General features: G+C 66.6%; 1 protein-coding gene across 3 annotated transcripts in view; it reads left to right on the forward strand.

Moving 5' to 3' along the window:
* The window catches only part of CHST15 (carbohydrate sulfotransferase 15), a 38741-nt gene extending 26696 nt beyond the window's left edge, over positions 1–12045 (forward strand). For all 3 annotated transcript variants that reach the window (XM_054729177.1, XM_054729178.1, XM_054729179.1), the window contains exons 5-8: positions 2999–3155; positions 7686–7842; positions 9505–9652; positions 11247–12045. In XM_054729177.1, the coding sequence (XP_054585152.1) occupies positions 2999–3155; positions 7686–7842; positions 9505–9652; positions 11247–11437 (653 nt within the window). In that variant the 3' untranslated portion in view covers positions 11438–12045. The remainder of the gene's footprint in view (positions 1–2998; positions 3156–7685; positions 7843–9504; positions 9653–11246) is intronic.
* The last annotated feature ends 1392 nt before the right edge of the window (positions 12046–13437 follow it).

Below are 13437 nucleotides of genomic sequence, written 5' to 3' on the forward strand. Positions count from 1 at the left end.
GTGCAGCTGGAGCGGCTGTTTCTAAGGTGGCGTTTCCTCGTTCCTGTTTGAATGGAGACCACGTGCCTGGCTCCTCCAAAGGATGAACCCGCCGGCGCTGGACGGGGATCAAAGGGCAATTAAGCGATTCGCGCGCCTGTTGTGATCCCCGGCCAGGACCCGGGGAGACGGGCAGCCTCTGGAACAGACCGGCCCGGCGTCCTGGCCGGCGAACTGCTGTTTAAAGAGCCGGCCCTTCTCACCCCGAGATGAGGGTGCCCGTCCCGCAGGCCCTGCCGTCTCCCCGGCGCTCACCTCGCCCAGCCCAGACGCCGGCCCTCCCAGCAGACACGGGGACGCTTCTTGAAGGGCCTGGCCAGTGTGGCTCAGGGGCTGAGCATCGACCTGTGAACCAAGAGGTTGCCGGTTCGATTCCCGGTCAGGGCACACGCCCGGGTTGCGGACCCGGTGCCTGAGAGGCCAGAGCCAGGAGGGGCGAGGCGTGGCCGTGGCCTTCGTGCGGGAGGAGGCGTTGTCGGGGGCATACCTGCCTGCTCGCTGCATGGGGGGCAGCTCAGGACATCTGTCCGCCCGTCTCCCCTGAAAGAGAGACATCAAATCACACATTTTGCTTAAATGGGCAGGTAACCCATTGTTAAAATTTACCAAGATTGTTGTATTTTATCTCCCAATTCAGTGCCTCGGTTAGCCGTGACTGGGAGGGACTGTGACCGACCCTTTGGAAGACCGGTCTTTGCTTAGGATTCTCTGGTCCAACCTGCCTCCGTCCTGGCGTTTTTGTTTCCAGTTTTAGCTCTAACCCGAGGCCTGGGAGCCACAGGAGAGCCACCCCTCGCTCCCAGCCTGAAAGGGCTGCTTGCTGTCTTACAGCCCCGGGGTCCAGACACCCCAACCACAAGTCTCATTACTGTTTGACGGGGACTCCCACCCCCTGTGCCTGCCGGGCCGGGGAAGGGAAGCCTCCGCTCGGTTTCCTGGTGCACTTACGTCTCCGTTCGAAAAGGGAGAACAACGGACAGACAGGCTGCCCCGTGCTGACCCGGAGCAGAGCGTGCTGAGTTTCATGGCAGCGGAGAGGCGGGGGGAGCTGGCGTCCAGCCCTGCTCGTGTACCCTGTGCCGAGTCGGTCTTCGCGGTCCTGGCCTCAGTCTGCACATCTGTAAAATGGGCTTGTTGGACCAGATCCGTTCTGGGCTCCTCCCAGCCCTGAACTGTGACGCAGCCCTGCCCGGTTAGAGCCTGGCTAGGGCTGTGGGGTCTTTCCTTATCTCAGCCCCCGGCCAGCGGGCCTTTCCTCTGTGGCCTGGGCCGGTGGCTGAGCCACGAAGGGCCCGAGTGGCCGTGCGCGTTGGAGCCGGGGCTCTAGACACGTCGAAAGGTGCTGCCTCTGCCCCCGCCCCCTGCTCTGCCCGTCCGAGCGCACACGGGGCTCCGAGTGCTGACCTGTCGGTCTTGCCCCAGATCCCGTCTGAGAGGAGGGGTTACCTGTCCTGTTTCCCTGCTCTGTCCCCAACGCCAAGTGCAGTGCCGACATCTGGTACACCAGCTGAACGCTTTCTGGATGGAGGGGTGGGGATGGAGGGGTGGGGATGGGTGGGTGGGGATGGATGGGTGGGGATGGGTGGGGATGGAGGGGTGGGGATGGATGGGTGAAGGATGGATGGGTGGGGGTGGATGGGTGGGGATAAGTGGGGATGGATGGGTGGGGATAAGTGGGGATGGATGGATGGGTGGGGATGGATGGGTGGGGATGGATGGGTGAGGATGGGTGAAGGATGGATGGGTGGGGATGGGTGGGTGGGGATGGATGGGTGGGGATGGATGGGTGAAGGATGGATGGGTGGGGGTGGATGGGTGGGGATAAGTGGGGATGGATGGGTGGGGATGGATGGGTGGGGATGGATGGGTGAAGGATGGATGGGTGGGGGTGGATGGGTGGGGATAAGTGGGGATGGATGCGTGGGGATGGGTGGGGATGGATGGATGGGTGGGGATGGATGGGTGGGTAGACAATGCTTCTTGCTTGTAGAGCCAGCTCATTTGTGACATCTGACAGAATCTGCATTTTAGTCTAAAATACTTGCCTTGTCCTAATGGTCCCTTATTCACTGTGAGTGGAACTTTCAAAGGACTCTGATTGACTTTTCTTTCTGTATTCTATGGCTTTTCTCTTAAAACACACACACACACACACACACACACACACACACACAGAAAAGCTCCCCAGGAAGGACTGAGGGGAGGCGGCTGTGTGGGGGGGCTGGGGTGGGCGTGCCGGACCCCAGCCCGAGACGGGGGTCCCGGGAGCCCTCCGAGAGCCGAGAACTGGCCGTGGGGTTTCCCAGCGGAGTCGATGCCGACTGCACACGATTCCGAATGAGGACCAGCGCCCGCGGCCTCCGTCCCTGATGGGAATCGCCTCCTCGTGCTCCGCGGGCCCTTCCACGCCGCAGAGCGTGCACGGCGAGCAGTTACACAGCCTGGAGTTGGGGGGCCGGTGCCGGCGGAGGTCTTGGCACGTCCTGGAGGGACGATCGGCGGACGCACGCTCAGTGCCGCCTGGGTCACCGTCATGTCCAGATTGAGGTCCTTTTAAAAATATGTGTATTTATTGTGTCAGAGGAAGGGAGAGGGAGAGAGAGAAACATCAGTGATGAGAGAGAAGCATGGACCGGCTGCCTCCTGCACGCCCCACACTGGGGATGGAGCCCGCAACCCGGGCCTGTGCCCTGACCAGGAATTGAACCCTGACCTCCTGGGTCATAGGTCGATGCTCAACCCCTGAGCCACCCTGAGATCCTTGGTGTGTGTGTGTGTGTCACTGTGGCAGGGGGTGGGTCTCAGCCTCCACTCCCTGGAGGCCAGCCTGCCAGCGTGGGGACCCGCTCGCGCCCCCACAAGCGGGTGAGGGGAAGGCATCAGCCAGGGGTGGTCCTGGCTCAGGCCGCTCGGGGGCCCCGTCACTCGGCGCTGCTCACCGGCCGCGTCTCCGCTCCAGGGGAGGCCAGCGCGTCCACCATGTGGGATAACAACGCCTGGACCTTCTTCTACGACAACAGCACGGACGGCGAGCCGCCCTTCCTGACGCAGGACTTCATCCGCGCCGTCCAGCCGGACGCCCGGCTCATCGTCATGCTCAGGGACCCCGTGGAGAGGTGGGTGCTCTGTTGTCGTCATTTGTAACGGCGTGGCTCTCAGAGAGGATGGGAGAGGGAGACACGTCCATGGTGAGGGAGAGTCACTGATCGGCGCCTCCTGCCCGCCCCTCACTGGGGATCGAGCCCGCCACCCGGGCCTGTGCCCTGACCGGGAATCGAACCCTGACCTCCTGGCTCATAGGTCAACGCTCCACCACTGCGTCACCCCAGCGGGGTGAGGGGTGAGCGGTGAGCGGTTTAGACTTCCTGTCCCGGGCGGGGGTGGGGAGGAGACGAGGCGGATTGAAAGAATAGTCTTTCTCCGCGTCACAAACTGGATTGTGCCTCTTGAAAGAAAATAAACCAGCTGGGCTTGCAAAGCCCGTGGTATTTCTTACGTAAATATTGTCCGGGGTGATCCTCTGCGTCTCAGCGGTTGCGATGCTTTCTTGGCCACTGCGGCCGGTTGGCCTGGACCCGGCTGCTCTGCGGGCACCGCCAGGAAGTGAGAAATGCCCCTGGAATCGGGGGGGCTAACGCCTGGGGTCCCCGTCTCCGGACCTGACCGAGGCCTGTCCGGTCGGCTCTGGGTGTGCGGCTCCGGCTCTTCCGTGAGACCAGCGGGAAGGAAGAGTCTGGACGGAGTGGCTGTGACACCCTCGGGGCCGATGGGGAGGGGGCGCGGCCAGGCCAGTGCAGCCCAGCAGCTCGGGGGCTGGGGGTCCTCACGCTGCACCCGCTTCTTCCCACGGAGCTCCACAGGCCACGTCCAACCCCGACGGGCCGCCCGCCAGGCGCTGAGGACGCTGCCAGGCCGCCGTCTTCCTTTCCTTGCCTGGTGACCGCGTCACTGGTGGAACTGGGCGTCCAGGCCCGAGCCCGGACGTGGGACGTGACCTTGCTGGGACTGGGGTCTATGGTGGAAGTCTGAGTAAGGAGGTCACACTGGATTCGCGGGGCCCCCGATCCGTGACCGGCGCCCTGGAGAGGAGGGGAGGACACGGAGCACACGGGAAGGAAGGCGGGGCCAGGGGGCCAGGCTCGGGAGACGCGGGAGCTGAGAGGCGTGGCCGTGGGTGCCTGTCGGGGTGATGCAGCGTGGCCGTGGGTGCCTGTCGGGGGATGCAGCGTGGCCGTGGGTGCCTGTCGGGGGATGCAGCGTGGCCGTGGGTGCCTGTCGGGGGATGCAGCGTGGCCGTGGGTGCCTGTCGGGGTGATGCAGCGTGGCCGTGGTGCCTGTCGGGGGATGCAGCGTGGCCGTGGGTGCCTGTCGGGGGATGCAGCGTGGCCGTGGGTGCCTGTCGGGGGGATGCAGCGTGGCCGTGGGTGCCTGTCGGGGTGAATGCAGCGTGGCCGTGGGTGCCTGTCGGGGTGAAGGCAGCGTGGCCGTGGTGCCTGTCGGGGGATGCAGCGTGGCCGTGGGTGCCTGTCGGGGTATGCAGCGTGGCCGGGGGTGCCTGTCGGGGTGGATGCAGCGTGGCCGTGGGTGCCTGTCGGGGTGGATGCAGCGTGGCCGTGGTGCCTGTCGGGGGATGCACCGTGGCCGTGGTGCCTGTCGGGGGGATGCAGCGTGGCCGTGGTGCCTGTCGGTGGATGCAGCGTGGCCGGGGGTGCCTGTCGGGGTGGATGCAGCGTGGCCGGGGGTGCCTGTCGGGGTGGATGCAGCGTGGCCGTGGGTGCCTGTCGGGGATGCAGCGTGGCCGTGGGTGCCTGTCGGGGGATGCAGCGTGGCCGTGGTGCCTGTCGGGGGGTGCAGCGTGGCCGTGGGTGCCTGTCGGGGGATGCAGCGTGGCCGTGGTGCCTGTCGGGGGATGCAGCGTGGCCGTGGTGCCTGTCGGGGGATGCAGCGTGGCCGTGGTGCCTGTCGGGGATGCAGCGTGGCCGTGGTGCCTGTCGGGGATGCAGCGTGGCCGTGGTGCCTGTCGGGGGGATGCAGCGTGGCCGGGGGTGCCTGTCGGGGGGATGCAGCGTGGCCGGGGGTGCCTGTCGGGGGGATGCAGCGTGGCCGTGGGTGCCTGTCGGGGGGATGCAGCGTGGCCGTGGTGCCTGTCGGGGGATGCAGCGTGGCCGTGGTGCCTGTCGGGGATGCAGCGTGGCCGTGGGTGCCTGTCGGGGGATGCAGCGTGGCCGTGGTGCCTGTCGGGGGGTGCAGCGTGGCCGTGGGTGCCTGTCGGGGGATGCAGCGTGGCCGTGGTGCCTGTCGGGGGGATGCAGCGTGGCCGTGGTGCCTGTCGGGGGGATGCAGCGTGGCCGTGGTGCCTGTCGGGGTGGATGCAGCGTGGCCGTGGTGCCTGTCGGGGGGATGCAGCGTGGCCGTGGGTGCCTGTCGGGGGATGCAGCGTGGCCGTGGGTGCCTGTCGGGGGATGCAGCGTGGCCGTGGTGCCTGTCGGGGTGAAGGCAGCGTGGCCGTGGTGCCTGTCGGGGGATGCAGCGTGGCCGTGGTGCCTGTCGGGGTGAAGGCAGCGTGGCCGTGGTGCCTGTCGGGGTGGATGCAGCGTGGCCGTGGGTGCCTGTCGGGGGGATGCAGCGTGGCCGTGGGTGCCTGTCGGGGGGATGCAGCGTGGCCGTGGTGCCTGTCCAGCTCCTACCTGGAGGGCCTTCCAGCTCATGATGGCTGCAGCTTTGTCCCGGGGGAGGCGGGGGAGAGACACAGCAGGTCAGGGAGCTTGCCCCCCAGCACACACATGCAACCCCACTGCCTCCCAGGCGTGGGGGTCCCGGACCGGGCTCGGGACCGGAGCTGGGGAGCGTGGACCCGGCGCAGCCGCCGCCTCCCCGCTCAGCCCAGCGCCTCGGCAGCGGCGGCACAGAAGGCCGGAGCGTGTTGGGCCGGTATTGGAGGCGCTGCTGGAAACAGGCCCAATGGACACCCGTCTGTCGGGGCGAAAGTGAGGTGGCTCTGCGGAGGGGGCTTGTCACCCCCACACTCGGGGCCCCTGGCCCTCGCTCTGCCCGGGGCCTCGTCCCCTGCAGCCTTGGGCTCCTGCTGCGCGGCCGCTCACGTCACGCAGGACAGCCCAGCTGGGACATCTGCCTGTCTTCCTTCCTGAACCTTCCGCGGACCGGCCAGCCCCTTAGGAACCCGGGCGGGTCTCTCCGCTCAGGACAGCTTTTCCGCCTCGGAAGCAGGCGCCTTCCTGCCGGCTCCCTTCTCTGGCTGCAGCCGCTCAGAAAAGGGTCCCCAGGGGTCCTGGCCTGCCGGGGGGGAGCCGAGCGACACCCTCCCACGTTCTCAATGCCTGACCTCTGTTGATGCATCCCGAGGCTGCATCCGTGTGCCTGCGGCTCTGTGACGGTTTGTTAGGAGTTTATGTCGACTAAACGTCTCCTGCGTTTTCCCTGCTTCGTCCTGGAGAGTTGATTTTAAAGACTAAAACGTTGACGTTTAGGGGTGTCTCTTTACATTGGATCTTTTTAACGTTGGTGTTTTGTTTTTAATTGATTTCAGAGAGGAAAGGAGAGGGGAGAGAGAGAAACCTCAATGATGAGAGAGAATCATGGATCGGCTGCCTCCTGCACACCCCCCACTGGGGATGGAGCCCACAACCCTGGGCTTGTGCCCTGACCGGGAATCGAACCCCGACCTCCTGGCTCACAGGCTGACACTCAGCACTGGCTGGGCTGGTGCTTAGCCTTTTACGTCCGCTGTCCTCAACATTTTCTGAGCAGGTTTAACCCAGCAAGTGGCTCTCCCCCTCCAAGGTGGTTCCCTGACTCTGTCCCCGGACGTGGTTGTGGGGAGTCCTGGCATTGCTGACTCAGACATTCCTCTGCGGCGTCCACCTGCTCCGGGGGGGCCCTGACATGCTCCCTGAAAGCAGGAGAGGGAGGGGGCGCTGACGAGGATGCGCCGCCCGCCTGGGCACCTGGGTTTGGATCCTCTGTGGGTTTCCGAGGTTGTCGGACAGATGACCCTGAGCTTGGTGTGTGCATATGGGGGTGGGTCTGCACGGACAGACCATGTGGGGGTGGGGTCTGCACGGACAGACCATGTAGGGGTGGGGTCTGCACGGACAGACCATGTGGGGGTGGGGCCTGCATGGACAGACCATGTGTGGACACAGACATACAGGCCTACAGGTGTGTGCGTGCCTATAGGGTGGGGGCCCGTGTGGGCCTGACTGCGTCCTGGAGAGCCTGGGGTGGGGGGAGGGGACACATGAAGGGAAGTAGGGCCCCGCCGTGTGGCTCAGTGGTTTGAGCATCGACCTAGGAACCCGGAGGTCAGGGTTCGATTCCCTGGTCAGGGCACAGGCCCGGGTTGTGGGCTGGATCCCCAGCCCAGTGTGAGGCGTGCAGGAGGCAGCCGGTCCATGATTCTCTCTCGTCATGGATGTTTCTCTCTCTCCCCCTCCCTTCCTCTCTGACATCAATAAAACATATTTTTTAAAAAGGGAAGCAGGAAAATGGCTCGCCTGCAGGAACCACGAGAGACGGTAGCGTTTTAAGGAATAACCCCCCCCCCCCCCCCGGCCATTGGCGTCGGTCTCCCTGGTCCCCGACGGCGCCGCCGCTCTGGCGCTGACCCGCCGTCCCCTCGTTCCCAGGCTGTACTCGGACTACCTGTACTTCGCGAGCTCCAACAAGTCGGCCGAGGACTTCCACGAGAAGGTGACGGAGGCGCTGCAGCTGTTCGAGGCCTGCCTGCTGGACTCCTCGCTGCGCGCCTGCGTCTACAACAACAGCCTCAACAACGCCATGCCGGTGCGCACCCCGAGCCTGCCCCGCGGCCCCCCCCCCCCCGCCCCCCCCCTGCCCCGCCGCCCCCCGCCCCGGCCCAGGCTGCTGATGCGGGTGGTGTCGGGGATTTCAGCATCAACACGGGAGGCAGGGTGGTTTTGTGTGTGTGTGTGTGTGTGTGTGTGTGTGTTTATGGGTTTCAGAGCGGAAGGAGCGGGAGAGAGCTGCCACTCTCCCAGGCTGCTGTGGGCTTAGGAGGGGTAGTTCGTCCATCGGCTGGGCCGTCACTAGACGGAAGGCCGATTCGCGTGAGAAAAACCAACAGAAATTGGTGAGCAGGCGGATTGCACGTCCCCATGGGAGCGCCAGTGGCGAGTAACTCCGAGGCGGTCATAGCGCTGCCTTACAAAGCGACTTAACAGAGAGCAGTGCATCTGCCACGGGACAGAGCGAGCCGGTGTGCCTGTCCTCTGCCGTTATTTTACTTTTACTTTTACTTTTTATTTACTGATTTGAGAGAGCGAGAGGGAGGGAGAGAGAGAGAGAGAGACATCGGTTTGTGGTTCCACTTATCCATGCATTTATCAGTTGCTTCTTGTATGCGCCCTGACCGGGGAGCGAACCTGCAACCTTGCTGTGGGGATGCCAGTCCCACCGCTGGGCTGCCTGGCCAGGGCTCGCCCGTCGTCAGTGCCTCCCGGAGGCGGGATGCCCGCGGCCACTTCCTCCCACAGCGAGGACCGGGCGTGCCCGCCCTCAGCTTCCCGCTGGCACTGCAGCTGCGAAGGAGACCCTGCGGAGGCTGGGTGACAGGTTCACGGCGCGGCCCGGCCTCCACGTTGGTGCAGCTGGACGTCTGCCAGGTCGGACGTTCGGAAACCCCGTTCCCCGGAGGGGAAGGGACTCGGGCGCGTGCGTTACTGAACTGGCACCGTCCTGGTTCCTCCAGGGACCCTCCGGCTCGGTCCTCCCAGGGGCCCCGAGATCCAACCCACCTTACGGGGAGGCACGGGGGCTCCCGAGGGTCCCTGGCGCCCAGAGCCGCGTGGCGAGTCACGGGCAGGCTCGGGGTGCAGCGCCAGGGCCCACGGCCTGGAACCTCAGGGGATGGGGCCGCTGGGGGCAGAGGTCTGAATCAGCAGGAGGCAGGTGCTTTTTATTGTTTTAAATATGTTTTTGTTGATTTTAGAGAGAGGGGAAAGGAGAGGAGAGAGAGAAATATTGATCAGTTGCCTCTCGTACGCACCCCGACCAGAGATGGAACCCACACCCTGCATGCGCCCTGACAGGACTTGAACCGTGCCGGGAAGCCGCCCACAGGGTCGTCACGAGGATTAAGTGCCCCCCGAAGCGGGAGTCTTGCAGGAATGCGTGGTGTGCCCGGCGGGTGTGGCTCCGTGGTTGAGCGTCAACCTGGGAACCAGGAGGTCATGGGTTTGATTCCTGGTCAGGGCACAGGCCTGGGCTGCGGGCTCGATCCCCAGTAGGGGGCGTGCAGGAGGCAGCTGATCTGAAATAAAAATGTATCTAAAGAGAACATGCTACAGATGTCTGGAAAGGAATGCGCGGCCTTTAGAATCCAGCGTCTGAGGCCGCTGGCTCGCCAGGCCCTCTTGGGGTCTGGCCCCGGACACCGCGCCCCGGGCGGCGCCGGGGCTGCCCTGGAACAGCGCCTTCCCCGTCCAGGTGCGGCTGCAGGTGGGGCTGTACGCTGTGTACCTGCTGGACTGGCTCGCCGTGTTCGACAGAGAGCAGCTCCTCGTCCTGCGCCTGGAGGACCACGCGTCCGACGTCAAGTCCACCATGCGGAGGGTCTGCCAGTTCCTCAGCCTCGGTACGGAGGTCGAAGGTCGCTGGAGCTTGTGGGCAGGGGTGGGCAGGGAGGGGGTGGGATGTGCAGGGCCAGGCAGGGATGGGCAGGGCCAGGCAGGGATGGGCAGGGATGGGCAGGGATGTGCAGGGCCAGGCAGGGATGGGCAGGGATGTGCAGGGTCAGGCAGGGATGGGCAGGGATGTGCAGGGTCAGGCAGGGATGGGCAGGGATGTGCAGGGATGTGCAGGGTCAGGCAGGGATGGGCAGAGCCAGGCAGGGATGGGCAGGGCCAGGCAGGGATGGGCAGGGATGTGCAGGGCCAGGCAGGGATGGGCAGGGATGGGCAGGGTCAGGCAGGGATGGGCAGGGATGTGCAGGGTCAGGCAGGGATGGGCAGGGCCAGGCAGGGATGGGCAGGGATGGGCAGGGATGTGCAGGGTCAGGCAGGGATGGGCAGGGATGTGCAGGGATGTGCAGGGCCAGGCAGGGATGGGCAGGAATGTGCAGGGCCAGGCAGGGATGTGCAGGGATGTGCAGGGTCAGGCAGGGATGTGCAGGGATGTGCAGGGTCAGGCAGGGATGGGCAGGGATGTGCAGGGCCAGGCAGGGATGGGCAGGGATGTGCAGGGCCAGGCAGGGATGGGCAGGGATGTGCAGGGTCAGGCAGGGATGGGCAGGGATGTGCAGGGTCAGGCAGGGATGGGCAGGGATGTGCAGGGTCAGGCAGGGATGTGCAGGGATGTGCAGGGTCAGGCAGGGATGGGCAGGGATGTGCAGGGTCAGGCAGGGATGGGCAGGGATGTGCAGGGTCAGGCAGGGATGGGCAGGGATGTGCAGGGTCAGGCAGGGATGGGCAGGGATGTGCAGGGTCAGGCAGGGATGTGCAGGGATGTGCAGGGTCAGGCAGGGATGGGCAGGGATGTGCAGGGCCAGGCAGGGATGGGCAGGGATGTGCAGGGACAGGCAGGGATGGGCAGGGATGTGCAGGGTCAGGCAGGGATGGGCAGGGATGTGCAGGGCCAGGCAGGGATGGGCAGGGATGTGCAGGGTCAGGCAGGGATGGGCAGGGATGGGCAGGGCCAGGCAGGGATGGGCAGGGATGGGCAGGGATGGGCAGGGATGGGCAGGGCCAGGCAGGGATGGGCAGGGATGTGCAGGGCCAGGCAGGGATGGGCAGGGATGGGCAGGGATGGGCAGGGATGGCAGGGATGGGCAGGGATGGGCAGGGATGTGCAGGGCCAGGAGGGATGGGCAGGGATGGGCAGGGATGTGCAGGGCCAGGCAGGGATGGGCAGGGATGGTCATGATGGGCAGGGCCAGGAGGGATGGGCAGGGATGGGCAGGGCCGGGCTGAGCTGGGAGGCCGTTCGGCACCAGCTGTGCGTGGTGTGGGGCGGGGTCCCGGGGAGGACGGGCGGTCCCCTGGAGGGAGAGACGCTGCGGCCTGTTCCCCGGTGGAGTGGCGGGCGGGTGGGCGTCTCAGCAGGTGCACGGGTGGGTGACGGGGGTCCCGCCGCCGAAGGGCGCGGGGAAGGCTCCCGTCTCCGCAGGAAGCGGCGGGAGGCCTGCCCCGCCCGGCGCCCCTCAGCCTCCGCCTCTGCCCCCCGCGCTCCAGGGCCGCTGAGCGAGAAGCAGGAGGCCCTGATGACCAGGAGCCCCGCCTCCAACGCCCGGCGCCCCGAGGACCGCAGCCTGGGGCCCATGTGGCCGCTCACCCAGCGGCTCCTGCGGGACTTCTACGGGCCCTTCAACGCCCGGCTGGCGCAGGTCCTGGCCGACGAGGCGTTCGCCTGGAGGAAGACGTGAGGCCGGGCGCGCCGGGCGCAGGCGCAGCGTCACGGTGATCGCAGACGTCTCCCAGCACGGGAGCCGGGACTCAGCGTGAGGAGCCCCCACCCCGAGGCTCCTGCCCCGGGCACTGGTCTGTGGGACCTTCCAGAGTCCTCTGCGATGTCACAGCCGGCCGTCGGCCCCTCACGAGGCTCCTCCCCCTGAGGCCACCGGAGGCCCCCCTGGTGGCCTGCAGTCCCCCTCGAGGCCAGGGTCTGCCTGGAGGTCACGCTGGAGGTCAGAGTGCAGGTCACGCTGGAGGTCACCCCACGGGGCCTGCCAGGACCCACAGGTCTCATTGGCTCTGACGCGCTCTGTGGGCCGCTGACTCCCCTGGGGCTGGGGACGCTTTGTCTTGTCCCTTTTACTCCGAAGTCAGCCCCCCCCCCCCCTTCAGACACAAACCCGCTGGGTGTGGGGGGGCTCCTCCCGTGGCCTCAGTGCTCACTCTCAGGTGGAGAGCCCACGGCCGCTCTCCCCTCGGCAGGGTTTGCTCAGAGCGTGTTCCGTGTGTACCTGCAGCAGAACCCGGTCGGGATGGAGGGGAGACCGGCTGTGGCTGAGCAGTGTCGGGGGCCGCACACCCCTGGGAATTAGGAGCGGCCGGGCTGCACTTTCGGTTCTGGCCGCCACGGGCTCTGCTGCTCACCTGCTCCGCCAGGTGTGGCCGAGGCCCTGGCTCAGCTCACAGGCGACAAGACACCCCGTCCTGATGCAGAAACTCAGCTCGTGAGCCCCACGGGCCGAGCGTGGAGCGCTGGATCCCCGGGAGAACCTTCTGGGCCTCGCGCAGCCTGCTGTGCCCTGGGCGGGCTGAAGGCCTCGTGGCTTCCTGGAGGCGACGGGGAAGGATCGAGGGGCCCGGAGCCCACGGGGTACCCGCCCGGGGTCCCAGTGAAGCTTCTGGCTCCAGTGCTGTCGGGAGGGGCCCTGTGGCCCAGACCGGAGCGCCCTGAGGTCCCGGACGCCGCGTCGGACAGCGCCAGCACCCCACACCCACCCGGCAGGCCTCCACACCTCCACACCCGGCGTCGCTCCGGCGTGAGGATCAGCTCGGCCTCCCGCCACGCTGTCTTCCTGCCGGGGGAGCGCGCAGCCCGGGGGAGGTGAGCGCGGGGTCTGGGGCCCCGCGGCCTGGCTGTTCCTGCCACGGAGGAGCCGTGTCCGGACACCCGCTTCCAGGGACAGCCCCGCCTTTGTCCCGGCCGGCGGGCGCGGAGCTCCAGCCACGGGAGGTCTGGCCCCAGCACAGCGGGCGGCAGGGACGGCAGTGTGTGTGTATTTATTTGCAGCACACACGTGTGCGTGCGTGCGTGCATGCGTGTGTGCACGGGTGCATGTTAGGAGTGGGCTCCCTCCGGTTCTGTGGCTGACGCGGCTCCCGGCTCCCCGCTCTGGACACGGCGCTCCCGGGACCCACGTCTCCGCCCGCGGATGCCCCACGTTCACCGGGATTCTGCTGCCCGGCCCGGCCGCGGCCACGGCCTCGCCTCACGCCCTCCTCTGCACGTGACCGCGTGCGGCCCAGTTCTGCTTCTCACAGGAGCACACGCCGGTGGTGGTCCCCGTGCCGCTGGTTCCGTGTGCGGGTCCTTTTACACGCCAGGCCCGTCCGTCTGTGCCCGCTGTGCCACGCGGACGCGGTGTCTGCCGGGCCCTCCCCCGAGGGCAGCCTCTGCTCTGCTTCGAGGCCCGTTCTTGGTGACGGCCCAGGTGCCGCTCTGCGAGGTGGCCTGGAGCCCTCCCCCAAACCAAAGCGACACGGGGCGCCCCCCCCCGCCCCCCCCGTACCGCCCCGCCCTCCCTGCGTCCGTGCGCTGTCGAGCGAACCACGGGTGCTGTGCTTTCCTCCGGAATTAAACATGGGCCCCCACGGGACCCGAAGCTGTGCTGAGCCCGGGCTTTCTGGTGTCTGCGTGTGTGACGGTGCTGCCGGGGAGGTCAGAGGTCAGCCTCCCCTGCCTGCTCCCTGGGGT

Source organism: Eptesicus fuscus, chromosome 17 (assembly GCF_027574615.1).
Source record: "Eptesicus fuscus isolate TK198812 chromosome 17, DD_ASM_mEF_20220401, whole genome shotgun sequence".
In the NCBI taxonomy this organism is placed as follows: Eukaryota; Metazoa; Chordata; class Mammalia; order Chiroptera; family Vespertilionidae; genus Eptesicus; species Eptesicus fuscus.